The sequence below is a fragment of the Fundulus heteroclitus genome, chromosome 22, assembly GCF_011125445.2.
Source record: "Fundulus heteroclitus isolate FHET01 chromosome 22, MU-UCD_Fhet_4.1, whole genome shotgun sequence".
Taxonomy (NCBI): Eukaryota; Metazoa; Chordata; class Actinopteri; order Cyprinodontiformes; family Fundulidae; genus Fundulus; species Fundulus heteroclitus.
The window spans coordinates 36451260-36474195 of NC_046382.1; the positions used below are offsets into that span (position 1 = coordinate 36451260).

Consider the following 22936-nt stretch of genomic DNA (forward strand, 5'->3'; position numbering starts at 1 on the left):
GAGTCAGTTGATGTAAAAAAATGTTTAGGAGAAAGTTATTTAAAAAGCAGCTGTGTTTTATACACACGCTGAGACATGTCCATGGTTCATTCCCACTGTGAGAGAGCAAGACTTTTTTGGAGACCATTGTCAAGCAATATAATGATAATGGCATAATAATGCAATTGTGTTCGGTTTGTCAATTAAATGCTCCAGTCATTATGGACTATTGGGAAGACGGAGACGGCCTAGTGGTTGTAGTTTGAAAAAAACTGCAACGGATGATGATGTTTTAGGTGCAGATGCATGTTTGTTGTAGTTGCTACTGTTTTACAACAAATGCAACATACCGGCTCACACAGTTTAAGTTCGCTTTTGCCCCAAAGTTCTCCCACACCGCAGCTGCCATATTCAGCTTTGAAACCTATTCCATTGAGTTTATTTAAATCCAGACATATAAAAACATTTCTTCGGTATTTGGAAGAATTGCTTTTTATATTTTATGACTTTTATTTTTGAGGTATCTGATGTGCACATATTGCACCAAAAGACGCTCATCTCTGGGACACAGGACCCATCTTCTTCCTGAACAGCATCAGCTGGACATTTCCATAATGTTGCATTTAATCGACACCTTCAGGCATCTGATTCAGGATTGTGGAAGTCCACAGTTCTCGTTGTGATAACTGGTGTGATTTGTGAAGATTTTTCCAGGACGTCAAACAAGGAACCAGTGAGTCGGGGTTAATTCATTAAAAAAATAAAAATGTCTTGGCTTTCTAAAATCATCTAAAAGGCAAATGAAGCTTATTAAATGTCAGCTTATTAATTTGAAGAAAAACAAATCTGTATCTATCTGGTTATTCTGAGTAATAGAAGTTATTTTAGTTATCCAAAATGATCTAAAACAGGAAAAGTGTAGTCTGTTAAATTTAACAGATTTAACAGCCAGGGTCTTTTTATACAGTGTATATAAATGTATACAGTGTATATAGATTTGGAATGAAGACACCAGGAAGGCTAGAAATTTATTTTTGAAGGCTGTTCTTGTTGATTCTTCTAATAGTCTTTAAAGAGGGAGCAGATTTGGCTAAAGCTAGGATCAGCAGAGGGCTACACGGAGGCGGGTTTGTAGCACTGCTGCCTTGCAGCAAGAAGGTCCTGGTTTTGCAAGCCGGGATGAATTCTGAGGTCTTGCTGCATAAAGTTTGCTTGTCCAGCTTTGGTTTGCATGCGTGGGTTCTGTCCAGCTTCCTTCCACGGCCCACAAACAGGACTTTTATAATTGTTTTTTCTAAATTGCCCTCAGGTGTGTGTCTTTGTGTCATGGACTGGTGACTTGTTCTGGGTATAGCCAGTTGGGTGTTTAACAGACTGCACTGTTGCCACTCAATGTCAATTAGAAACTGAAGGTAAAATAAATGAGTCTGAAGTTGACAGTGACTTTACCTAACCCTCCCGCATTAGGTCTCAGTATCACTACTGTATGCTTGTCAGTAGGCCTCAGCGTTAATGCCAGAAATCCCTGCTTCCTCCAACGCTCAACCCCACCATTTAACGGAGCTCTAAATAAGATGATTTACAACCTGTCCCCACTTAGCCTGGGGCTGAAAAAGGAAAATCAAAGGGCTTGTAATACACTATTTCTCAATTACCGTCCTCATTATTGTCACCCGTGTTCATTACTACTATTATCGGCCTTTCTGTTGCACCCCCACTTTAGGCGAGCTGCAGCCGTGGCTGTCACGATGGATGAAGAGAGCCTGGAAAGCGGCAGAATCAAGAGCTTTCTGCAAGGCCAGGGCACTTCAGGTAATTAATATAGCAAGAGGGGGCAGATGAGAAAACGGAGAGGATGTGAGCATAGGCTCGGCCGTGTGTGTTTTTGCTGAAACGCCTGATTGGGGAGCTCACCTGCCGATACCCCCTAAAAGGTATTTCATTAGCAGGGCTTTTACCATACAAGCAGAGCAACAAAGCCTCAGCTACGCCTGTCTCCACTTTAACTCGACAGGGCCCTCCAGGACGTCTGGAGCTGTGTGTGGGAAGAGTAAAGAAGAGTGAAGGAGCAGAGAGGAGAGGCTATCCCCGTTCATAATCTGATGACAAAAGGCAAAAAGGCATCATCCTATTACCAGCGTGATCTTCACCAGCTAGCACTAGCTCCTTCCCACAGGGGCTCTCTCTATTATTAGGGGAGTGGGTGATAGGGAGCAGGACAAGCACCCGGCGCCTTCTTATGAACTTATGAGAGGGGAAAGAGAGGAGACCTCATGCTACGGTCCTGTTTGGACTGCCGTCCATTATTTTTCAGTCAGATTCTTCGCTTGGACAACAGCTTAACATCCATTTGAATATTGATTTATTACAGCTTCATTACAACAGTAGACATGTCTGGCATCAGTCCTAAATAATGGATGTATTTCAGACATTGGAAGAAGAGAAAGAAAATCTTTGCCACTGTTGTGTCACAGGTCTCGGTTCCACTCTTAGTTTCTATCTACTTGGTAAACTGGGACTACAATCAAAAGGCTGGCAAGTTGTTGTGCAACGGGGCACACAGTAAGAATATTTAAGAAGTTGAGAGTTAATTAAAAAATGTTTTTTAAAGAAGAAACTGGTTTTAAGCGCAAGGCATCAATGACTCACAATGGGAGCCAGGAAAACAAGTAATTTGCCGTTTACTACAGGCACATTTTCATATTTTCTCATGACTCTTCACTGTTAGACATCAGGAAGTCATCACAGAGTGGATACCTGACAGAAAATTACACTGAATCCACCTTCTTTTAAGATTTGGGCTTTTAAATACTGTGGTCTTAAACTTTTGATCAGCTTAGGAACCGCCTAGTTTAGTTTAATAGTTGATTGCAACAAATGCTTACTCATTTTTTTGTCTCACTCACAATTCTTCTTTTTGTATTTGGAGGCTCTACTTAGATCGATCAATCGATAGATATCAACAGCTTGCTTGAACCTAGAGATAAAGTTTTCTACTAAAGCCTCATTGGAGGCGATAATGTGCTGGTTTATATGGCGTCAGCTCAGAGGAGATGATAAATAGATGAAAAAAGAATAAATAGATTTCTCATGTGAATATCATGTTGTTTCTGGACTCTTGACCTGATTGTTTAACATCTGCTGTTTGTTTGGCGCCCCCCTCTAAGTGGGAGTGTAATTGTCCTTGTTGGGTCATGGTCAACGCAATGACGTGACATCTCTAGATGTACGTCATCCTCTGAACAGATGTACGTCATCCTCTGAACAGGTGATGTAAATTCAGTCATACAGGCTATGCAGTTGCACGTCGGTACAACTCCAGTGGCCATCGTTTGTTTTTATCTTTGTTCTTAAGGCTTTTCTGGAGCTCAATGAAGATGCCATTGTTTTCACAAGAGAAGGAGTCCTCTGATGTTTTAAGGTATTTCTGTACATGCCCTGAGGTATAATGATTAACGTTCAAGGACTTCTTTGATTTGATAAAATAATGATAATGTCTAGAGCAACACATTACATGAAATAGTAAGTTTATTACAATATTTTAAGAAGGCAACACTCTCAAAATATGGTTTGTTTTAAGACTGAGTGCTGATATAACACTGCTCCATGCTAATTTCCACCAACCAGTGCACAGATAGCATATGTTGATATTAACAATGAGTGTAAATGTTTTTAGATTTACTTTGAACAACACAAGAAGCATCCTGTTCTCTAAACTTCCTATTTATATTTTATTCTATCTTTCTGGTGGCCTTGCAGCAGTAGTAGTGAGAGGAGGGACACTGAAGGAAACAGTGAGGACTGTCTGTTGTTTTGCTGAAGTATTTTGTCTTGCGCTCAGCGGGGGTGCTTGTACATTGCCTGGGGTTACACAGGAGGATTGTGGGAAATAGAAGCAGTCAAAGGAGCACTTTTAGAACTGCAAATTCAGACATGCTAATAAAAATGGGCTGCTGCCTAAGAGATATCTTTGTTTCCCGAGATATCACTAATGAATGCAGTGATTCACCTGCATGCTGACACCATCTAGACTCGGCTCATCTGTTCTGGCTTATTTAGCAGAACAGTTTAGCAGGTTAGATTCTGCGAGTCCCACCTGTGGGATGGGATTATCCAAGATATGCTAGTAGGCCTACATTTAAACTTAGATCATTCATAATGTAAGAAACTTAATGCATCTTTGTGCCATGCAGACATCTTGTGCTATGTAAATGATGTTCCTTACACAGACAACAACCAGTCAACATTTGACTAGTCATCCCTCCTGTACAGGCAGTATGAAGCAGCACTACAAATGATCCGGCTGGAGGAGACATGATAATGGAAGAGACACGGTAATGATGAAAAACGGACCAGATGCCGACACTGTAGACAGACACGTGGTTCTACTGTACCGTGGATGGTAAAAACAATAATTTCTGTCGTTCAAAGTCGTAGCATCAAAGTCCATCTCAGCTATTTGCATTCTTGTAAAATAAACTGACTTCTGTGTACCTGGTCCCTGATGAGACAATGCAAATAAATGGTCATTCAATTTGACTGTAAGAAGTTTGAGACTTTTGAAAGTGTGCAAAGCATGCAGAGAGGTGCACACACCCACCCGACTGTACCCCCTGTCAACCCCTCCTCCCCCAACAAATTCCCATTCTCATCATCGTCGTCGTCTTCTCTCTGTAGCCCAGTAAAAAGCCTGTGATGACCTGGGTGTGTAGCTTATTAACCTCTCCATCAGTTCTTATCAGCCAGTGAATAGCGTAGGCATCTGCTCCTCCTCCTGTATCTTAGTGGGAAAATTTCTCTGCTCGTCAGGACTATAATTCAGTCCACACAGAAACCACCTAAGGTATACGCACACACAGGCACAGTAAGAGGGTCTCAAACATTTTGTAGCCCCAGATGTTTCCAAAATAGTTAACAGTTGTAGGAAACAACAAGATGTGGGGTGTAGATGGTGGATGCGTTTGCCTGCCGGTCTGCATTTATGTGAGGGCCAGAATAAATTAATGGCTGATTTCTCCCCTTGCTTTGATGGCATTAAGAGCCCTCTCCTCTTCTCAATGTGCCACGTTAAAGGCTTTTCTCTCCTTCTCTTTTTTCCATCCATTTCTCCCTTCCTTCCTTCTTTCTTTCTTTTTTTTGACAAGTGGGGCCACCCAGCAGAAAGCAACTGATGCAAAACGCGGGTGTAATCTCCCCCCTCCATCCGCCACCCCTCCCGCTATCTTTAGTCTCTGACACAGAAGCCATTATCTGTGGGATTTAGTTAAAGCAAAGCTTCATGTATTTGTTAGGCACTGGGTTTGTTTTCTCTTCTGACTGCTCCGCTTTAGAGTGGCTGAGCTGGGAGGAGAACAAGGATGAGGGGGGTTACGTCACCACCACAGCCTTCTGAACATTTGTGAACAGGGGGTGTGTTGACATCGCATTGTAGTTGCAGGGTTCCTACACATTTGTGATGTTGATAATTTGACATGAAAAATGAAAAACATTTTTGGACGGACGGATGGATGGATGGATGGATGGATTGATAGCTGCACTGATAGAGTGATGGTAAGCAGATGAATAAAATGGGTTGAAGGCGGGCTGGATGGATGGACGCATATATGGACAGATGGACTTACAGACTGATGGGTGGATGGATGCAACTTTAAACAATGGAATAAGGATCTAAGGATGTACTTTCCAGAGAGCAGAAACCATTTATGGTTCAGCTATGCCCAGTGGGAAATTAAGGTGGAGAAAGAAAAGACCAATGACCAGTACCTGGTATAATCAATCTAATGTCTAGAGTTTAAAAAGATCTTGACTAGGCCGTCTTGTGACAAACAAAACGCTCTTATAGCTGTAAACAAGTGAAATTCAAATGTCAAAAGCTAAAAACAAACCATCTTCAGAACATATTGAATTGTTTTTCTCCCCCCACTTTAAAATATGCATGTTTCCTGACAGGGAACGCGGCGGAGAACAAAAATTGAAGGTTTTATCTTTTTTTATTTAGCCTTTCTGTAACACCACCCTCAAGGCTCTTTGGGCTTCCCGCTCAGCCACATAAGAAGAGCGCAGGACTAAAAACAGTGCGTTCGCAGTGGAAACTCGCTGATAGAATAAGCCGAGGCCTGTGGGGTTAAGCCAGGTGGGTTTAGCTCCCTGAGAGGCTGAGGTGTGAACTATTTGGGGAGCTTATAGGGGAGGAGAAACATGAGATGATTTAGTGCTAGTGTAAATCTTAGTACCTGTTGACAGTGTTAATTGGGACAGCTTGACAAACACAAACAGAATAAATCTGCAGGGATTCTGATCTGAGCCAACGAACCACCACCTGCAGAATACACACCAACACCGCCTCCACCTACAGCAGCAGCAGCTGGCATTACAAGATCAGATGCTTCCTGAGTATTTTTTTAAAGAGCATAGCTTTCCTCAGACTCCAGAGTACAAAACCGAATTAGCATAAAAACAAAGGTATATTCGATAGTGGGATGACACATGGACTGCTCTACTTCAGAGCTATTTATGTTCTAAGAGAAATTTCAGAGTGACTAACTTTTTGAGCAGCGACTTCTCCAGCTGGAGGACTGCCTCCTCAACCTGCTGACAGACGGATGCTGTCTTTTTAGCATGCATTGCTCCTCCCGCCCTATTAGCAAAGACAGGGAGGGAGGGAGGAGGGTGGGTGTGCGTGTTGGGAGGTGGGGGGGGGGGGTGCTCAACGCCCACCCCTGGGGTAGATGTTAGAACAAATTTGAGAGGTGTCATATTACACGCCTTGTGACAAGAGGCCGAGGGGAGGTGAAACGATAAATTTACTTAATGAATTAATCTGCAGACCAGTAATGGCTCTGCTAACAACATTAGTCATCCTTCTCTCATCTCTGAGCTGAGATTCAGCGGCTTCCCCTCCCTCCTCGCTACCACTTCTATCTAAATCCTGTCTCTCTCCATCCAGTCAGAAATTAGTTTAGGTTTCCTTCAAAGGCATAAATTACTCAGGCAAAAGGCATCCACCTTTTTAAATCATTTCTAGCTGCAAAGTCTTAAACACTTGTCTCCGTTTGTGTTCCTGTTTTACATTGTCCCCGACGTGGTTGTAAATGTGACAAATAAATCCCCTTTCAACGTGGAACGGCATTACATTACAACCGGCACCAACACCAGGCGGTTAAAGCCTCTGGGCCTCGGCTTGAGCTTTGATTCAATACACAGATGCAAAATTGCTCTGTTTAAATAGATATTTAAATGGAAATGCATTGGGAAGGACAGCTGTTGGTATTTGTAGCCCGAAGTGCTCATTACAATGAGAAATGGGACGGAGTGTGTATGTGGGGGGTGATGACAACGGTAGCGAGGCGAGCAGCTGTGTTAGCACGTGAATGGTGTAATTACTGGCCAAACCTCTGTCATTAACCTGCATTGTTGAGTGCCACCACATCTGTTACCATAAGAAAGCCTTGATTAATTGACTGCATGGTAGAAATTCAATTATGTGCTCAAACTGCAGTTTGTAAATTAAATAATAATCAAGTGGAAAGAAAATACCCAACAAGCCAAAAAAGTACAGATGCACCGATCACAGATTTTGTAAAGCTCTCACCCACCGATACAGATTTTAGTTGAGTCACAGTTCTTATTAAGAACTATAAATAACAACATATTGTTTTTAATTACTTTCTAAATAAATAAGAAATGGGACTGTTTTCACAATACCATTTTTTAAGTAACATAAAGCAATGATAATCTCTAGCACATGCTTCACCTTTTTGAAACTGAGAACTACTTCACTGGTGTTGTGTCATATGAAGAGTCAGAGTTCACCTTAACTTTGTGTGAAATAAATACATTTTTCATGCTTTGTTATAGATATTCTCATTTCTAATTGTATATAATTGCAAGTATGAATGAACAGGAAGAGTAATTGAATAAAATAAAGTTTTAGATGCAGCTCACTGGTGGATTGTGCTTTTTGTTTTTTTCAGAACAAACTGATGTTGGTGACCCCTGGTCTTGCAGCTCAAAGTACCTGATGCTGTCATTTCCTGCATCACGCAAAAGATCTGTAAAATCCTCCAAAGAAAATCCAACCATAAAGATTCACAATATATTGTATTTAGCCCTTTACAAAACAAAGTATAGCTACTATCCTTTGTTTATTCTGCACACCTCAAAACATTGAAGTGTACCATGTCACAATATATATATTCAGTCATTTAGGACCAAGACGTGTTTTTAAATGTTGCTTTTCAGAAAGTCTTGTACAGAGCTCTGCAGTTATACAAGATTTCACTAATATTTCAAAACAAAGACAAAATGATTACAGGGTTTACAGTTTTAACTGTCTTTAGCATTGTAGGGGGAGCTCGTTAGATCAGCAAACTTGTGCTCTGAGAAGGCAGCAAATACTCTGATCGAACCTCACAGACCGCCACTGTGGGTCCCTGAGGAAGACCCTTAACCCCAGATTGCCTCCGGGGTACTGTAAGCTGCCCACTGCAGAAATCTTTATTTGCCATTGCAAATCTTCTTTCTTTTAGCTTGTAGCACAATTAGCATGCGTTTCCCCTCCAGTTATTCAAACCTTACCATAACTGGGAGTTTACTTTCTAGAAGCTTCCTACAGCTAATCTTCTTCCTCTGATTTCATCTTAACTCACTCACTGATACTGAAAACATCTTCTTCACATCATCACAACTTTAACACTGAAGATTGTCGTATCAGTCACGTATGGTGTGTGCACTGATCAGAAAAAAGAAAATCCTATTTTTCTGTCTTCGACAGGATAATTACCAATCAGGGTCAGGTAAGTGGGATTGTGGTCACCAGCAGAATCTTCTGTGCAACTCTAACAATAATTACAGCCACTATGTGTCTGAGCTACATAAGATGTATTTTTGTAATTTTTCCACCGTGAAGGCACCACAAGGTAGAAGGCAAGTTAAAGTCTAGATCATAGCACAAAAGAAAGATATTGGATAGCAAAAAAAGAAGGGAGCAAATAAAGAAGTACATACGAAAAACAGGTAAAACTCTAGCAAAATACATAGCTTTTGTTTTGCTTCGCCAGGCTGTGCTGCTCATTCACTACAATAAAGTGCGTGCAGCTCCAAGGATCCATGGATGTGTATGTTTCAGCAGCTGCCCCTCAGTGACGATGTGTTTGGCAGCTCACAGCACTGTTTGGCCCGGCTGCTGCACGGGGTCTCGAGCAGAGGGGCGGCTGATGAAAGCATTGGCGGGATGCTCCAATAAAGAACAGATTATCATAAGCGGCCATTGTCCATCACCCACTTGTTTCCAGCAGCCCTCCCATCCCCATTTACTCACCCCTCAGCTCAAAATGTTAATCGGCACCATCGCCGGCTGTCTGAGGAAGGATGGGGAGCCTGGCCCCATGAGTGCAACTTTGAATGGGTTTTAGTAGGCTTAAAAATTGTGAAAGAGCAGCAAAACAGAATAAACAAGGACAGAATAACCTGAGTTAAAGAGAAAAAGACAACCATAACAGAGAAAATGAAGATAGTGTGAAAGGAAAACAAGAAATATCCTACTTTAGTAGCCGTTTGGTAGGCTGCTGCAGGTCCCTTCATCCTAACAAACTCCCTGCCTGCCTCCCGTTGACTCCATCCACCCCACTCGTTTTATCTGAAGATTCTCAGACAATGCCTAGAGGATCCCATTCCCTAATCTTCCTAAAAATCCCCCTTTCATCCCCACTGTTAAAGAATGTATGAAAGGCTGACACCGAGCGGGAGCAAAGAAGGGGGGAGAAAAAAAAAAGAAGCAGCGCACATCTGGGAGCAAGGGTCGCGTCGCTGTGCTGGACCTGCTGAGGGTGGGGGGGAGTGGGGGGCGCTGAAAGCACCAGGAAGGCAGGAGAGCTCCACACAGCTCGCTTCTGCACAGTCCCTGCAAGTTGACTAATTAAATTGTTTTGCTGCTCAAACATTCAAATGGCCGAGGAGATTAAAGGCAGGAGCAGGAATGGGAGTGCATGTGTGTGCGCAAGGGGAGGGTGTTAATCTGTGTTCTGACCCAGCTGAACCCTTGAAGTCGTGCGTGCAAACACACAAAACAAAAAAAAGCTCAAATCCTTTGTTTTGTCACCTCAAAGGCAATAGGTTTTTAAAGAAGTGATCCCTAGATTTGTTTTTTCTTCCCCATCGGGAAGAACAGTGCATTTGCTCCTGAAGAGAATCCAAGATGACCACAAACACATTCCACTGTGGTCCAGCTCAAAACCCGCCGACTCAAAGTGAGTGCTCTTTTTTTTGTAACCCTGACAACAACGAGAAAATGTCCGAGGGCCTGGTGAGGGAGCGCATCTTCTCGTGGCTGCGTCTATCTCAGTTGCCATGGGCTTAGCTTACAAATTGGCTCTGTGATTATTGATAAACAATAGTCGCAATCTCGCTGCTCAGCAATCAAAATTCACGCAGCGGACAAGCCCTCAGCAAAGCCCGTGTTTATTGCAACGGGGACGCAGGAAAGAGACATCTGCGAAAGTTAACGATTATCAACTTATTTTTGGACAGAAGGCTTCTGATATTTTATGTAAACCTGTGCAAAACAGCCGCTGAAAATGAAGCGAATGCTTAACGGCGCAGACAGAAACAACCTCGCTCCCCGCATCTTTCGCTCTGTGAACTGCAAAGGGTATTATAGTGCAAACACCACTACTTCTCTCAAAGCTTAGAGATTAGACTGGTTATCCCATTAAAGTTGGTAAAATGCCATTCTTATGTCTTTAAGCTCTCGTATAGGAGGTCAAGATGAGTCCGCCGGTGCTTACAAGGCGGGCTTGGATGTAATCTGCCCACAGTTGCAATAATTAATGTTAAGCTTCTTCCGCGTTACGTTTGTGAAGGAACTGCTCCTGATAATATACTCAAAGCTCTGCGTGCTGTTTGTGTTGCAAACACCAGATAAAGACACACGGATAGGTTTGGGTGACAGATGATGGAAGAAGCTGCCTGATTTTAAAAATTAGAAGACGTTAAAGGAAGGTTTTCTAACGGGTGTCCTTAGGGCCGGCTCAAGGTATAAGCGAACCTTGTGGCTGCTTGTGATCCGTCCTGCTTTCCTGGAGGCATGAAAAGAAACTTAATTACACAGGAATGGATAAATGGACCAGCTGTACACAAAACAAAACAAATGCAGGGGGGTTCACTCTGTTCCAGGGACGTTTTACTAGAAATTGTGCTACTTGTATAATTACTGTGCAAATTAAACATTAAAATGATAAATGAAAACATAAGGAAATAAAGTGCATCACTAATAACACAGAATAATCTATTTCACTCAGGTTTTAATTATGTTACCTTATCAAAAACAAGATTTGTTGAATGGCAAATGTAAAATAACGCAGAAAGGGCAACATCAAAAGGTGGTCAGTGGCACTGCGACGGCTGGTGGACTAAAGCAGAAATGGCTCCACATAAAGAAATTCCTCCTGTGCTTTTAGACCGGCTCTGGGTGTTTGAGTGGATACAGGAAATTTGGAGTCATTGGCTGATTTTAAGGCCTCTAGCGTCACCCAAACCAAAGCACAAGCTCACATTTGAGTAAAGGCGGCCCTGTTGGATGTGAAGCGATTGACAGTCCGCTCTGTCCTTTGCTCAGATTCAGAGGGCGATACGCCTCGCGTCTAAAGGTACATTAAGCCCTTGCTATATTCCTCCTTGTGCCATTTTCCTTTCGCCGACTCGCAGACACAAAGGCAGATTAAAGGAGCGCGCGCCATAAAAACCCTGTGTCAATCTTATCGGCTTCGAGTGCGATTTTTAAACATATGTTAATCTGGGGGAGCTAAAACTCATTCTCTCCTCTCCCTGCTTGTTTATCTCTTATCAAACGCACAGTAGGTGAGGGGCAGCTTTGCGGTGCAGCTAAGTGGCATTATTTGGATAATTGCGTCCATTGTTGCTGCTTATATAGCTATTTGAAATGGGAGGCGTGTGTAAATAGGTGCAGGGGCCAGGTAGGAGGCGTTTGAGATACATTCAACAGGGGTCAGGGGATTTCTGCATGGGCTACATGATGCTTCAAAAGCTTCTTTATACCACAGTACATTTACAACAATGCCTCATCTGCATCCCTATTCAAAAACACATAAAAAAATGACAAAGCCTATATCAGAGGACATACAACAGTATTAATAATAACTAGCCACGATAACTTACCACCGCATCAGCCATATCCTAAAAGTAAAACCAGCTTTGTGAGATTTTAAGAGTGAGTATTTCTGAATATTTTGCTGTGTACAAGATTCTGTTGGAACGCTCACATTTCTTTTACTATAAATATCTGGCTTGTTGCAGGAGGTGAAATGTTCACCGAATGTTGGATGTGTGAAGGACAGCGCTCCCAGAGGTGCAAGAATAACAAGTTCATTAGTCGAGGGGGTGGGGGGTGGAGGGGCGTTGCAGGAATTCAAATTCCCCCCCGACCCAGAGATGGGCCCCTGATTGGCTGGCTGCAGCGGCATGGCGAGACTCATTAGAGCCCAGCAGTAATTAAGAGTTGTTAGAAAGTGAATTCTCCAACCGCAGATTAGAAAATTAAACTATTTACTGATTACATATTAATAGAAGACAACAATGCTGCCTGCCATAAGCTTGGAAGGCAACCAAGGAATAAATCTGTGTACTTAATTACCATAAACAATGGGGGCATAGAAATGGAGTTTTATGCACACTCCCTCCTGTAATGTGTCTGATATCAGAAGACACTTGACAATTCTTGTTCAATTATCTCTATTATTTAATGTGCTGTGAACTGCCTCTGAGTAAATAAATTAACCACCCCAATTACTTTGGACTCATCTGGGGAGGGCCGCTGTGTAATAGAAAATGCTGCAGAAAGCTGCACTGTGCCCAAACCGAGAGAGAGAGAGAGAGAGAGAGAGAGAGAGCAGAGGGAGGAGAGGAGATGTGTGGAAAAGGAAGGAGAGATGAGAGCAGAAAGGATGGGAGAAGGACGGGAGAAACTGAGATTCACAAGGATGAAAGGGGAAAAAAATGACAACAAAGAAGAAGCAAGTCTTTGATTATGGAAAAATCTGAATAAAAGCAAAAGTGAATGGCAAAGCAGAGACATGTGATATCAAAGAAAGGGGGGATGTGAAGCAGCAGTGGATCTTCCCAAGTTTTCCACTGCTGGAGCGGAGAGATGAACAATCATTCATGGGTCAGTCCATCTTGTCTGTTCACATCTGCTCTCCAGTCCTGGAGCGCCGTGTTGCTGCCAGAGCACCACTGCACACCCAGGTCACACAAACCCACTTTGAGTGGGCCGAATCATATGATCACATGCACCGCAGCGATTACTCTGCACATCCGAGCTGGTAGCACGGCTCCGCTGTCCGACACTACTCACACTTTAGATTGCCTTCAACTCGAGACATGGGCTCATGTCTAATTAAGCAGAAGGATGAAACGATTACCGGTTTTAATGATTAGCGTGTTAATGTGAGTATTACACGTTTATAAAATTACATTCAAATTAGATAGTTACACAACTGCACACTTAAAAGCCACAGGTCCAGCGTTATCCAATAAACAGCATCTGTGCTACGTCATTGCAGACACAAGCAGACGACAGTGAAAGTTATGAGTCAATACTTCAACCACCAAAGAGCGCCAAAGGTTAAACGTTGGTGTATTTTGGACTTCAGAACTGTACAAAGAAGACTTTTCGTCCTCCCTGCATGGAAAAGGAAACCTCAGGAGTCATCTTGATCTTCCATCAGCCACCAGCTGCCTCCTGGCTAATGCTAGGCTAACTTTTACCAAGATGTAACGGACTTAACAACGCTTTTACTGCTCTCTTTAAGTTTTTTTTTTTCTTCTGTTTTCATTGATTTGGTAGAAGAGTTTTCAGATAGGAAACTGTGGTGCAGAGTTAGGTAAAAGGAGTGTCCATGTCCAGTCAATTACTTGAAGGTAAAAGACCTAAATAGGGTCACATTAGTGTTAAAAGACAAGCTTTTCTATTTGGCGGGGTTCAAGAGAGCAGTGTCAAGAAGTACTTTGTCTTCAAGCAGTTGGGATTTGTATTATTCAGAGTACAGAAGAGGATATGAGTAATTTAGTTTTGGGTTACTGTGGGCAGAGACATATGATCGCTGCTGGCAGCTGATAGCACAAAGGAGCGGATTTCACATCTAGGTATTGGGTCACACACGTGAATAAGCAGGGAGTAGTGGGAGACTAAATGTTTTCATCTTACAAGCAGAATGAAGCTTGGTGCACTCAGGTACCTACAAGTACCAATGAATATACCGATGACTGGTTTCCCATTACAATAAGCATTTAAAGTGTAAAATAATCACATTTATATATATATCGTAAAAATAATATTAAAGTTAATTTTTTGAGTTTCATAAGCATATCCAAGTATGCAATGGGAAGAAAGACTGAACTACAGCCAGCTGGAGTGATAAGCTATGATTTTTCACTTGAAATCAGGCAGAACTTCATAGACAGCGCCGTGCAGCTGCATGATTTTAGGGTAGATCTCTACCACCTTTGCATATCTACAGCCTAAAATATTTGCCCATTAGTTTTTGCAAATTGGATGCAGACCATCTGTTTTCAAATCTCAATTGGATAGAGGATGAATGGGTCATTCTATCACAGGAATATGAAAATATTGTGATATTACTGTTGAATATTAAAACTAAATCATTAATTGCGACGGACCCACTTTTTCCTCATCCTCCTTTGTCCTTTCTCTATGTCTGCATGACTCTCAGTGAACATTAGCATCTGCATCACAGGTAGTGAAAGCACTTCACGTTACATACATAAAAGCGTTCCTGCAGGATGATGCTGCTTCAGCCACGATTCGATTTGATTGTGTGTTGCAGGATGTTCAGGGTTAGTTTTCAGCAACAAGTAACATCTTGGATGTAGACAAGAAGTTAAATTTTGTTCTGATTCTGACCAGAGCACGTCCTTAAACATGTTTGCTGTGGCCCTTATAATATATTATATTTCTAATAAAAATTAGAAATATAATGGCAACTGTATTTGTGTTTGTTTATCATGTAGAGCACCGATAGAATCTATTCAAGGGAAAACGCTTAGGGGGGAGAAATAGTTGCAAGACAACGCACGTGAAGAACGGCCCACAGACAGGTGAGGTGGTTTCTTTGGTAACCACATGTGATTAAAGCCCAATCCCAACCTGTTGAAGGGGTATTTTGGGGGAAAATGCCATATACTCTGATGAGAAAACAGAAAAGCTCTTACAGGAACTTAGTGAGGCACTCTGCATTACGTGGAACCTAGTTTGCAGGGTGTGTGGAACAGGTAACTCGGGTCGGGGAACGGGGAACTCTTTCCTCGACCCTCAACAGCAAAACGTGATTTAAAGGCAAACGGGTCGGTAACATATGTTCAGTCAGCGAGCAAAACCCCAAGGAAATCGCGTTATTCATACATTGCTGTGGTACAGTGCAATACAGAGAGGTGAAAAGAAACTGAGGAGAATTTCTAGCTGTAAAATCCTTTTATTATTTTCTCCTCACCTTCTGTATCCGACTCATCCTTTTCTAGCGAATCACATTTTCAGGATAGGTGTGTATTATATATATATATATATATATATATATATATATATATATATATATATATATATATATATATATATATATGTGGCTAAAGGTGTTTGAAAGTAAATAGCCTGGCTTCTTGCTGGCTAGTGGCTGCTTTAACAGTTGGTGAAGAAGAAGGAGGAAAGCAGCCCTTCAGATTGACACAATGGCATGTGCTCCGACAGGGGGAGAGGGCACAGAGAAGGGAGGGAGGCGGAAAGCAAACACAACAAACGGCAATGAGATAGCCTCAATATCAGCGCTCAAATGGGATGGGAAGGTGAGCGTAAATCCCAGCGCCCCGGTTTCCATTTCTAAAAGCTCTTTCTTCTGTCCTGCCCTGTTGCTTTTTCCCGGATTTTAGGGGGGTAAATCCGCCATGTTAGGCACCGATATATCAAGAGAAGCACGAGAGCTACTGGTAAATTACTACGGCAAATACTTTACCTGCACTTCCAAAACATTTTGCAAATATCAAAATGTTACCATCCCATGAAGCATGTCTTTTCCCTGTCTCTCCTGAAGCATTCCTGGGTGAGAAATGGGACGATTATTGTCACCAATGGGAAGCAATTCTCCAATTTCAGTTGGGGGACTTAACGGAGCCGAGGCCCCTCTTTTGGCTCAGCATAGTGTCTCATGTCTTAACAAGGCTTTACTCCGGGCCAAACCTTAAATAAAAACCTTCCGAATCTGGCTCCGTATGCCAATCCACATTGCGGGGTGTGTAAAGCATGTGTGTGCGTCTGTGGTGGATTTGTGAACTGTGTCGGTGCCCGTGTTGTGTTGCCTCATGTTTTTTTTTTTTTTTTGCTTCTTTGCCATTTCTTTGCCTCTCCTTCTTTCCTCCCTTTAACTCACCCCCGTCTTTCCTTATACAGCATATCAATGAAGGCCAGATATGTACTGGGGGGGAAGGAGGCTGTATGGGTGTGTGTGTGTGTGTGTGTGTGTGTGTGTGTAGCTGTGCATGGCTGAGTGCACTGTTCAATAGTTGGGAGGCTGGCTGGGGCCGTGGCTGGCAAACGGCTGCAGCGGAGACTTCGGCTGGGCTCCGCTATCGCACCCAGTTATCGTTTCCCCCATGAAGGGCTCCCTTATCACCCCAGCCCAGAGAGGTCTCCCTTCTTCTCCCATCCCCGAGACACACTCCCCCTCGTTCCCTCCCCATCCAGCCTACCCCTCCCTTCTCCTCCTCCTCCTCCTCCCTCACCCCCCATTCCCTCCTTTCATATCCACCCAGCGCTACGTCGCACAACATTCATCCAAGAGGGAGGGGGAGGGAAGTGGGGGGGCTTCAAAGAACCCCCCCCCCCCCCCCCAACAAACACACAAACTCTCAGAGTGTACATAAATATCTGTGTGTGTGTGTGTGTGTGTATGCTCAATTTGCCAAAACAGTTTTTCCAGTGTAATTGGGCTTGGGGTACCTGTGTCCATGAGATAGCGCAGCCTCTTCTCCACGCGAGCTGCTCGGGCGTCTATGTGCCTCTGCTCGCTCTCCAGTGCAGACAGCTCCCCAACCACATACTGACTGGTGTCTTTGAACGCCTTCTGTCAACCGAGAGAGAGAGCGAGAGCGAGAGCGAGGCAGAGCGCAAAAACGGCGAAAGAATAGTTATGAGGGAAGAAGGAGGAGTAGTGAGAGTTGGCATTAAACGGATGGGGAGGGGAAAGAGATAGCGGGATAAAGCGGAGCGGAGGAGAGGGGGAGAAACAGAGGAATAATCAAAGTAATGAGGATGAAGGAAGAGGAGGAGGGAAAGAAAGGCAGGAGGAGAAGAGGGGAAAATTGTTTAAAACATCTGAGGAAGAAAGAGAATCTGCTCACTTTAAATACATATTTTGCCAGGAAAACTATTTAAAAAAAAAAAAACAGCAAATGAACCAGAAACAGCTGCTGCTGCGTCTTGATCTGAGGACATTTCTACATCCTCTAACCCGGTCTTCAGCTTTACTCACAGCTAGATTACAGATGAAGGATTCACCTGGTCCATGTAGATGTTTGCTTTTCTTCAGATATTTAGTCAGCAGAATTTTCAGCATTTCAGACTTTGTGAGGAGTTTAACATATAAAACAGAAAAGAAATGTGCGGAGATCTTTTGATAAAAGGTCGTTTTGAATCCAACAGAAAGTTAATAACAAGATTATTCCCATTAATCCACCAAAGTCATATGCTCCAAACATTTATATATTATTTTTCTAATCAAAGTAAAAATGTGCATCAAATCCTCAGAGAATGGTGGACGTTCTCAGCTTTGAAGCATTAAAGGAACAGGCGAATAACTAGTTCAGGTATTTCAGTATTTAACCTGCGGATCAGTGATCAGAGGCCGCCATGACAGACTACAGTCTCTGGGAGATCAACTGGTGCATCTCTGACTACGGCCTAAAGAAACTTTGCAGATAACTACAATCATTTCCAGTTAACACATAAAAAGGTGTTTGTTTGGGTTAAATCGATTTTTCTAGTCAACATTTCATAATTTTGTTTTTAACCCCACAAACACCATTTTCATCTGTGAACTGTAAATGAAATGTTAAAGTTCACAACTGTCCAGGTTCACGTCTTTGAGTGCACTTCAATAGTTTAAATTAAATCTAACCCAACTTTTCATCCACATCAAACTTTCTTTAATATCAGTCAGCATCCGGAGAAACTCCTTAAAAAAAAACTTTTAATTGGGGGAAAAAATGTATCCAAGTTAGACACTTTAACCACAAATGTAATACCTGAGATTTATTAATTAGGAAAATGAAGTAAATAAAGGTTAAAGAAGAAAAAAAATATTTAAAAAAGGTTACATTTGTGACACAAATAGGAAAAATATATGTAAACCTGAACACTTCAAGTCAATCAGACTGTTTCAGGGATATTTAATGTGTGACTGAAGCTACATAAAGCAAGAGTCACTGCAGAAGCAATACCTGCAGAGGCAGAATAGTGAAACATTACATAGGGAGGTTAACGTCACACTACTTTTTATCCAGAATGGGACTTAATAACTTAAGCTAAATATAGCTTTACCCATTAAGGTTATTCAGTGCTTTTATATCAAGGTTACATGGCTGCACGATAACAGACTATGTGACCATGAAACTATCGCTGAATGTTGTAATGATGCTGTCTATTATGATCAGACTCAGTTGAGAATAGATCTAGGTGTCTGTGTATGAGTGGAACTGGGTCAAGGTGGATCTAGTGTAAAACACTAAATAATGAGAATGACTTCAGTCCATCTGACACTAGCATCTCGGCCACTAAAATACACACCAAATGAGGGCAGTGAGGGTCTTTCCAACAGGCCAGATATTTTACGGGCATGCAGAATTACATGCCATGCATTTGAAGCATAGTATCCAACCAAAAACTGCTTCCAAGCAGATCATGATCTTGGAGACATTGAGAACACGATGAGGACCGACTTAAAGTATCGTGCTGCTCTACTTGGTTACTTAAGTTTACTGCCGTTTCAAGATAGACACAAACGGGGCTAGCTGCAGCGCCTTATTTGACAGCATAAACGGAGCGCATGTCTCGCTGAGGAGCGCCCAGATCACATGGGTAATTACTTCAGGAGTCGGCGGCTGAAAAGACAACCGTACTGAGAACAACATCTGGGCACCACACTGTGGAGTGGCCGCTGGTGTCCAGCAGCTGCTGCTGCGGCTCATGTTAAACTATTTATATATTTTTTACTCATCCAATGAGTTTTGCTCGACATTTACCAAAGACGGGTTTAGTCCAACTATTCAAATCCCAATTTTCAAGTTCTAACCTTGTAAAAATAAAATAGACATTCTCATGACAAGGGAGCTGTTAATGGATATCGTCACGAGAATGTTTTGGTTTTAGTTCCTTTATGTTTACATTTTTAGAAAACAAATGACTAGAAGCCAGTTTGAGGAGCATGAGGGTTCAAGGGTTTGCAGGGAAGGCTGAACATCGGGGCCTTGGCATTTTGCTGCAACGCATGAATTTGACAGAACTACAAAACAATCAGAACAGAGTTTGTAACGTTCTCCACAAAAACGATACAATTAATTAAAAGTTAAGCTCTGGCAGATTTAGGTCTAAAGTTAACTTTTAATTTTACCAACAGGTTTCTCCTGACTGGAATAAATACTAATGTTTGGAGCGGGTCCAGTCATATTGCAAATCTGACAGATAAGATCTGTGTGTGTGTGTGTGTGTGTCTGTCTGTGTGTGTGTGTGTGTGTGTGTGTGTGTGTGTGTGTGTGTGTGGGGGGGGGGGGTAAAGATGAGGGAGAAGATAACAGGGTCTTCCCTCCTCAAAGACTCAGTGCTCCTCACCGAACATAAATGATCAAAATACCAGAGGAAACATGCAAACAGCAGCTAGGTTTGGTTGCTGTAATGCTAATAAAGATGTTCTCATATTAAAATGCAAATAAAAAGAGGTCTATTATTTTTTTCTAAATGGATACGGTTTTTACATGTTTTTATTATCTTTAGAGAGATGCCTGCCTTCTTTCCAATCACACACAGACTTCTTGGTTGACATAAGTCTAAATCTTCCAGACAAGGAAACAATTATTAGTGCAACAATAACTGGATGCGTTTCAAGACCTGACCTAAAAGTTTTTAAGACTTTATTAAGAGCCACCAGAAGCCCTCCTAGAGAGTCTTAAAGCATCACTCATGATAAAAAAAAACTGCAGTTTGTTCTTAAAAGAACAGATGTTGTTGTATTAGAGCAGTAAAAGAAAACAATGCAGAAGTGTAAACTAATCAATATTAAAATGATAAAACAGGATCCACATTGGTCCTCGTCTAGTGTCTTGCTGCCAGTAAGAGGATGGCTGAATATAATATCTGCATGCAACCAGTGACTACACGGCATTAGAAATATAACACCAAACAAATGTCACTTTCCAAACAGTTCTTTGTAACATTTACACTGTAAACACTGATGCTACTAATGACTACATGAATTCACTATTTCATTCTATCTGGATGGATTTATTAGTGAACGACTTGTTTGTGTTTTGCAGTGTAGACTCAATCCACCTGCAGCTTCCTTGTCCCCCTGGTTTATTTAATTAAACCTTTGATTCAGCTCTCCTTAAACCCTCGAACACACTCCTCCACTTCAGCAAAGTCTTTCCAATTCCTCAAACACACCGACAACAAGCGCACTCCACACTGTGAGACATATGCACACACGCAAACACACAACCCATCATTCTACGAGCATAGGCACTTAATAGACTTTCCATTTGTGACCCCTCTTCACCTCTGTCTCCTGGCTGTTTGCTATTCTTCAGAGAGACTCCTCTGAGTGAGGAAAATGTTTATTCAAATTTACCACTAAGGATGCATCCGGAGAAAAAAAAAAATATCTCCATTTTTATTGCTGATGCACTTCGTTTTTCTTAATGGGAAGGAGAACTAGTGAACAGGAGAAAAAGTTTTTTTTTTCCTCTCCCTCCATTCCACCCAGGCCAGCACTTTTTCCCCTGTCCTCTTTCCAGCATATGAGAGTGTGCATTCATGTAGCTCTGCGCACGTCTCATTTAAACCAGAGTGTGTGTGCGCGCGCGCGCAGATTCCCCGCAGCCTCCCTGCAGCTACTCCCCTGCTCCCCCCTCTGCGCGCTCTCGCTCTATCACCATATTTTTCCTTGGCAAATCAATTTTACACATGATCAGCCCACTCCCCTTGCCGCGCTCGGCCCAGCCGTAATTAAGAGGAGGGAAATTACCATATATATTATATTAATGCAAACATCATTCAGCAGGTAATTCTTGGCTGATCGGGATAATGGAAAGGTTGAACACCCATTAACCCTGGGGCCCGGGCACTGGGAGGAGGGTTACGCGTGTGTGTGGGGTTGGATGAGACCGAGGTGGAGGGTCGAGGGTAGGAGACGGGCTGCCTGGGAAGAGAGATTCACCTCGTGGTCTCTAGTGGCCCATATGCTCAAACACTCACTCGCTGAAATAATAGTGTTCTTATAAACACGCTCTTTGAGAAGACAATGTGGAATGTGTGTGTACTTAAATGACGGCAGAGCACGCAGCACACACACCTCCGCACGGCAGCTGATATCTACCGCTGTTATAATTAACGCGGCCGCATGTTAGATCAATACGTCGATGTCCCCGTGGTGAAGAGGGGACGGCCAAGAAAAAAGGGAGAGGGCCTGAGCCTCAGAGGCTTTGGGAAAGTTGAAGACAAGGGGGGGAATTTAAGGAGCAGAGAGAGGAAAGTGTAGCGAGGCAAGACCGACAATGAGGAAGTAAAAAAGTAGCTGAAATGACCTTGAATATTTTAGCACCCTGACGTTCTGCTAACCTTTCCCCACACAAAAGTCGAACCAACGACTGGAAAGATAATCGGGCAAAATCCAGAGTTTACTGAAAACATTTTAAACATAAAACATTCTCCTTTGCTTTTTAGTTTAAAAAAAAATAAATGAGCAAACCTCTTCTTCAAATGGTCTGTGAAGGTCAACTTCTGTCAGTGCACCTCTGTCCTCGTCAGCCTTCTTCAGATCTTCAGGAACAGATTTCTGTCGCTTCACTTCTGAAAGCAAGGAGACGAAAACAAAACAAAAACATTTATATCTTTGCAGAAACATTTGTATATTTTCCATCTTCCGTTCACTGTGTCCTGTCCTTCATTGAGGATAAAACTTAAACGTTCTTTAAGGATATCCCAGTGTGAAAATATCTGAAAATTGGTTACACTATGTTAAAATATCCTCCAATTGCTTCAATCTAAAATAGAAATTGAAAATTTATTTTTATGTCCTGGTAAAGAGTTACAAAGAAGCAAATTAATTTAATCTACATGCATTTCTTTATTTTATTTGAAGCAAAATAATGGCTGCACAGTGGCGCAGTGGGTAGTGCTGTTGCCTTGCAGCAAGAAGGTCCTGGGTTCGAGTACACCCCTGGGTCTTTCTGCATGGAAAGACCCAGGGGTGTACATGTTCTCCCTGTGCATGTGTGGGTTCTCTCCGGGTACTCCGGCTTCCTCCCACAGTCCAAAAACATGACTGTTAGGTTAATTGGCTTCTCCAAATTGTCCTTAGGTGTGAATGGTTGTTTGTCCTGTTTGTCTCTGTGTTGCCTTGCGACAGACTAGCCACCTGTCCAGGGTGAACCCCGCCTCTCACCCGGTGAACGCTGGAGATAGGCACCAGCACCCCCCGCAGATTAAGCAGTTTGGAAAATGGATGGATGGATGGCAAAATAATGACCCAAATTTTAATAGTATATTTCAAGTGGTTATTACAGAGATTCTGCACTTTAAGCACATAATGAGCTTGTTGTGTCAGCGTTAATTAGTCAGGCCGTCTGCTCAAGTAGAGTCTGTAGTCAGCTGCTTTACAGACAT

General features: G+C 42.4%; 1 protein-coding gene across 1 annotated transcript in view; it reads right to left on the reverse strand.

Annotated features, from left to right (window-relative positions):
- Positions 1-22936, reverse strand: part of ehbp1 (EH domain binding protein 1) — a gene marked incomplete at its 5' end in the record, with an annotated part of 133469 nt that overhangs the window by 6733 nt on the left and 103800 nt on the right. The window contains 2 exon segments of the mRNA XM_036126155.1: positions 17000-17123; positions 22020-22120. Of these exon segments, the coding sequence (XP_035982048.1) occupies positions 17000-17123; positions 22020-22120 (225 nt within the window).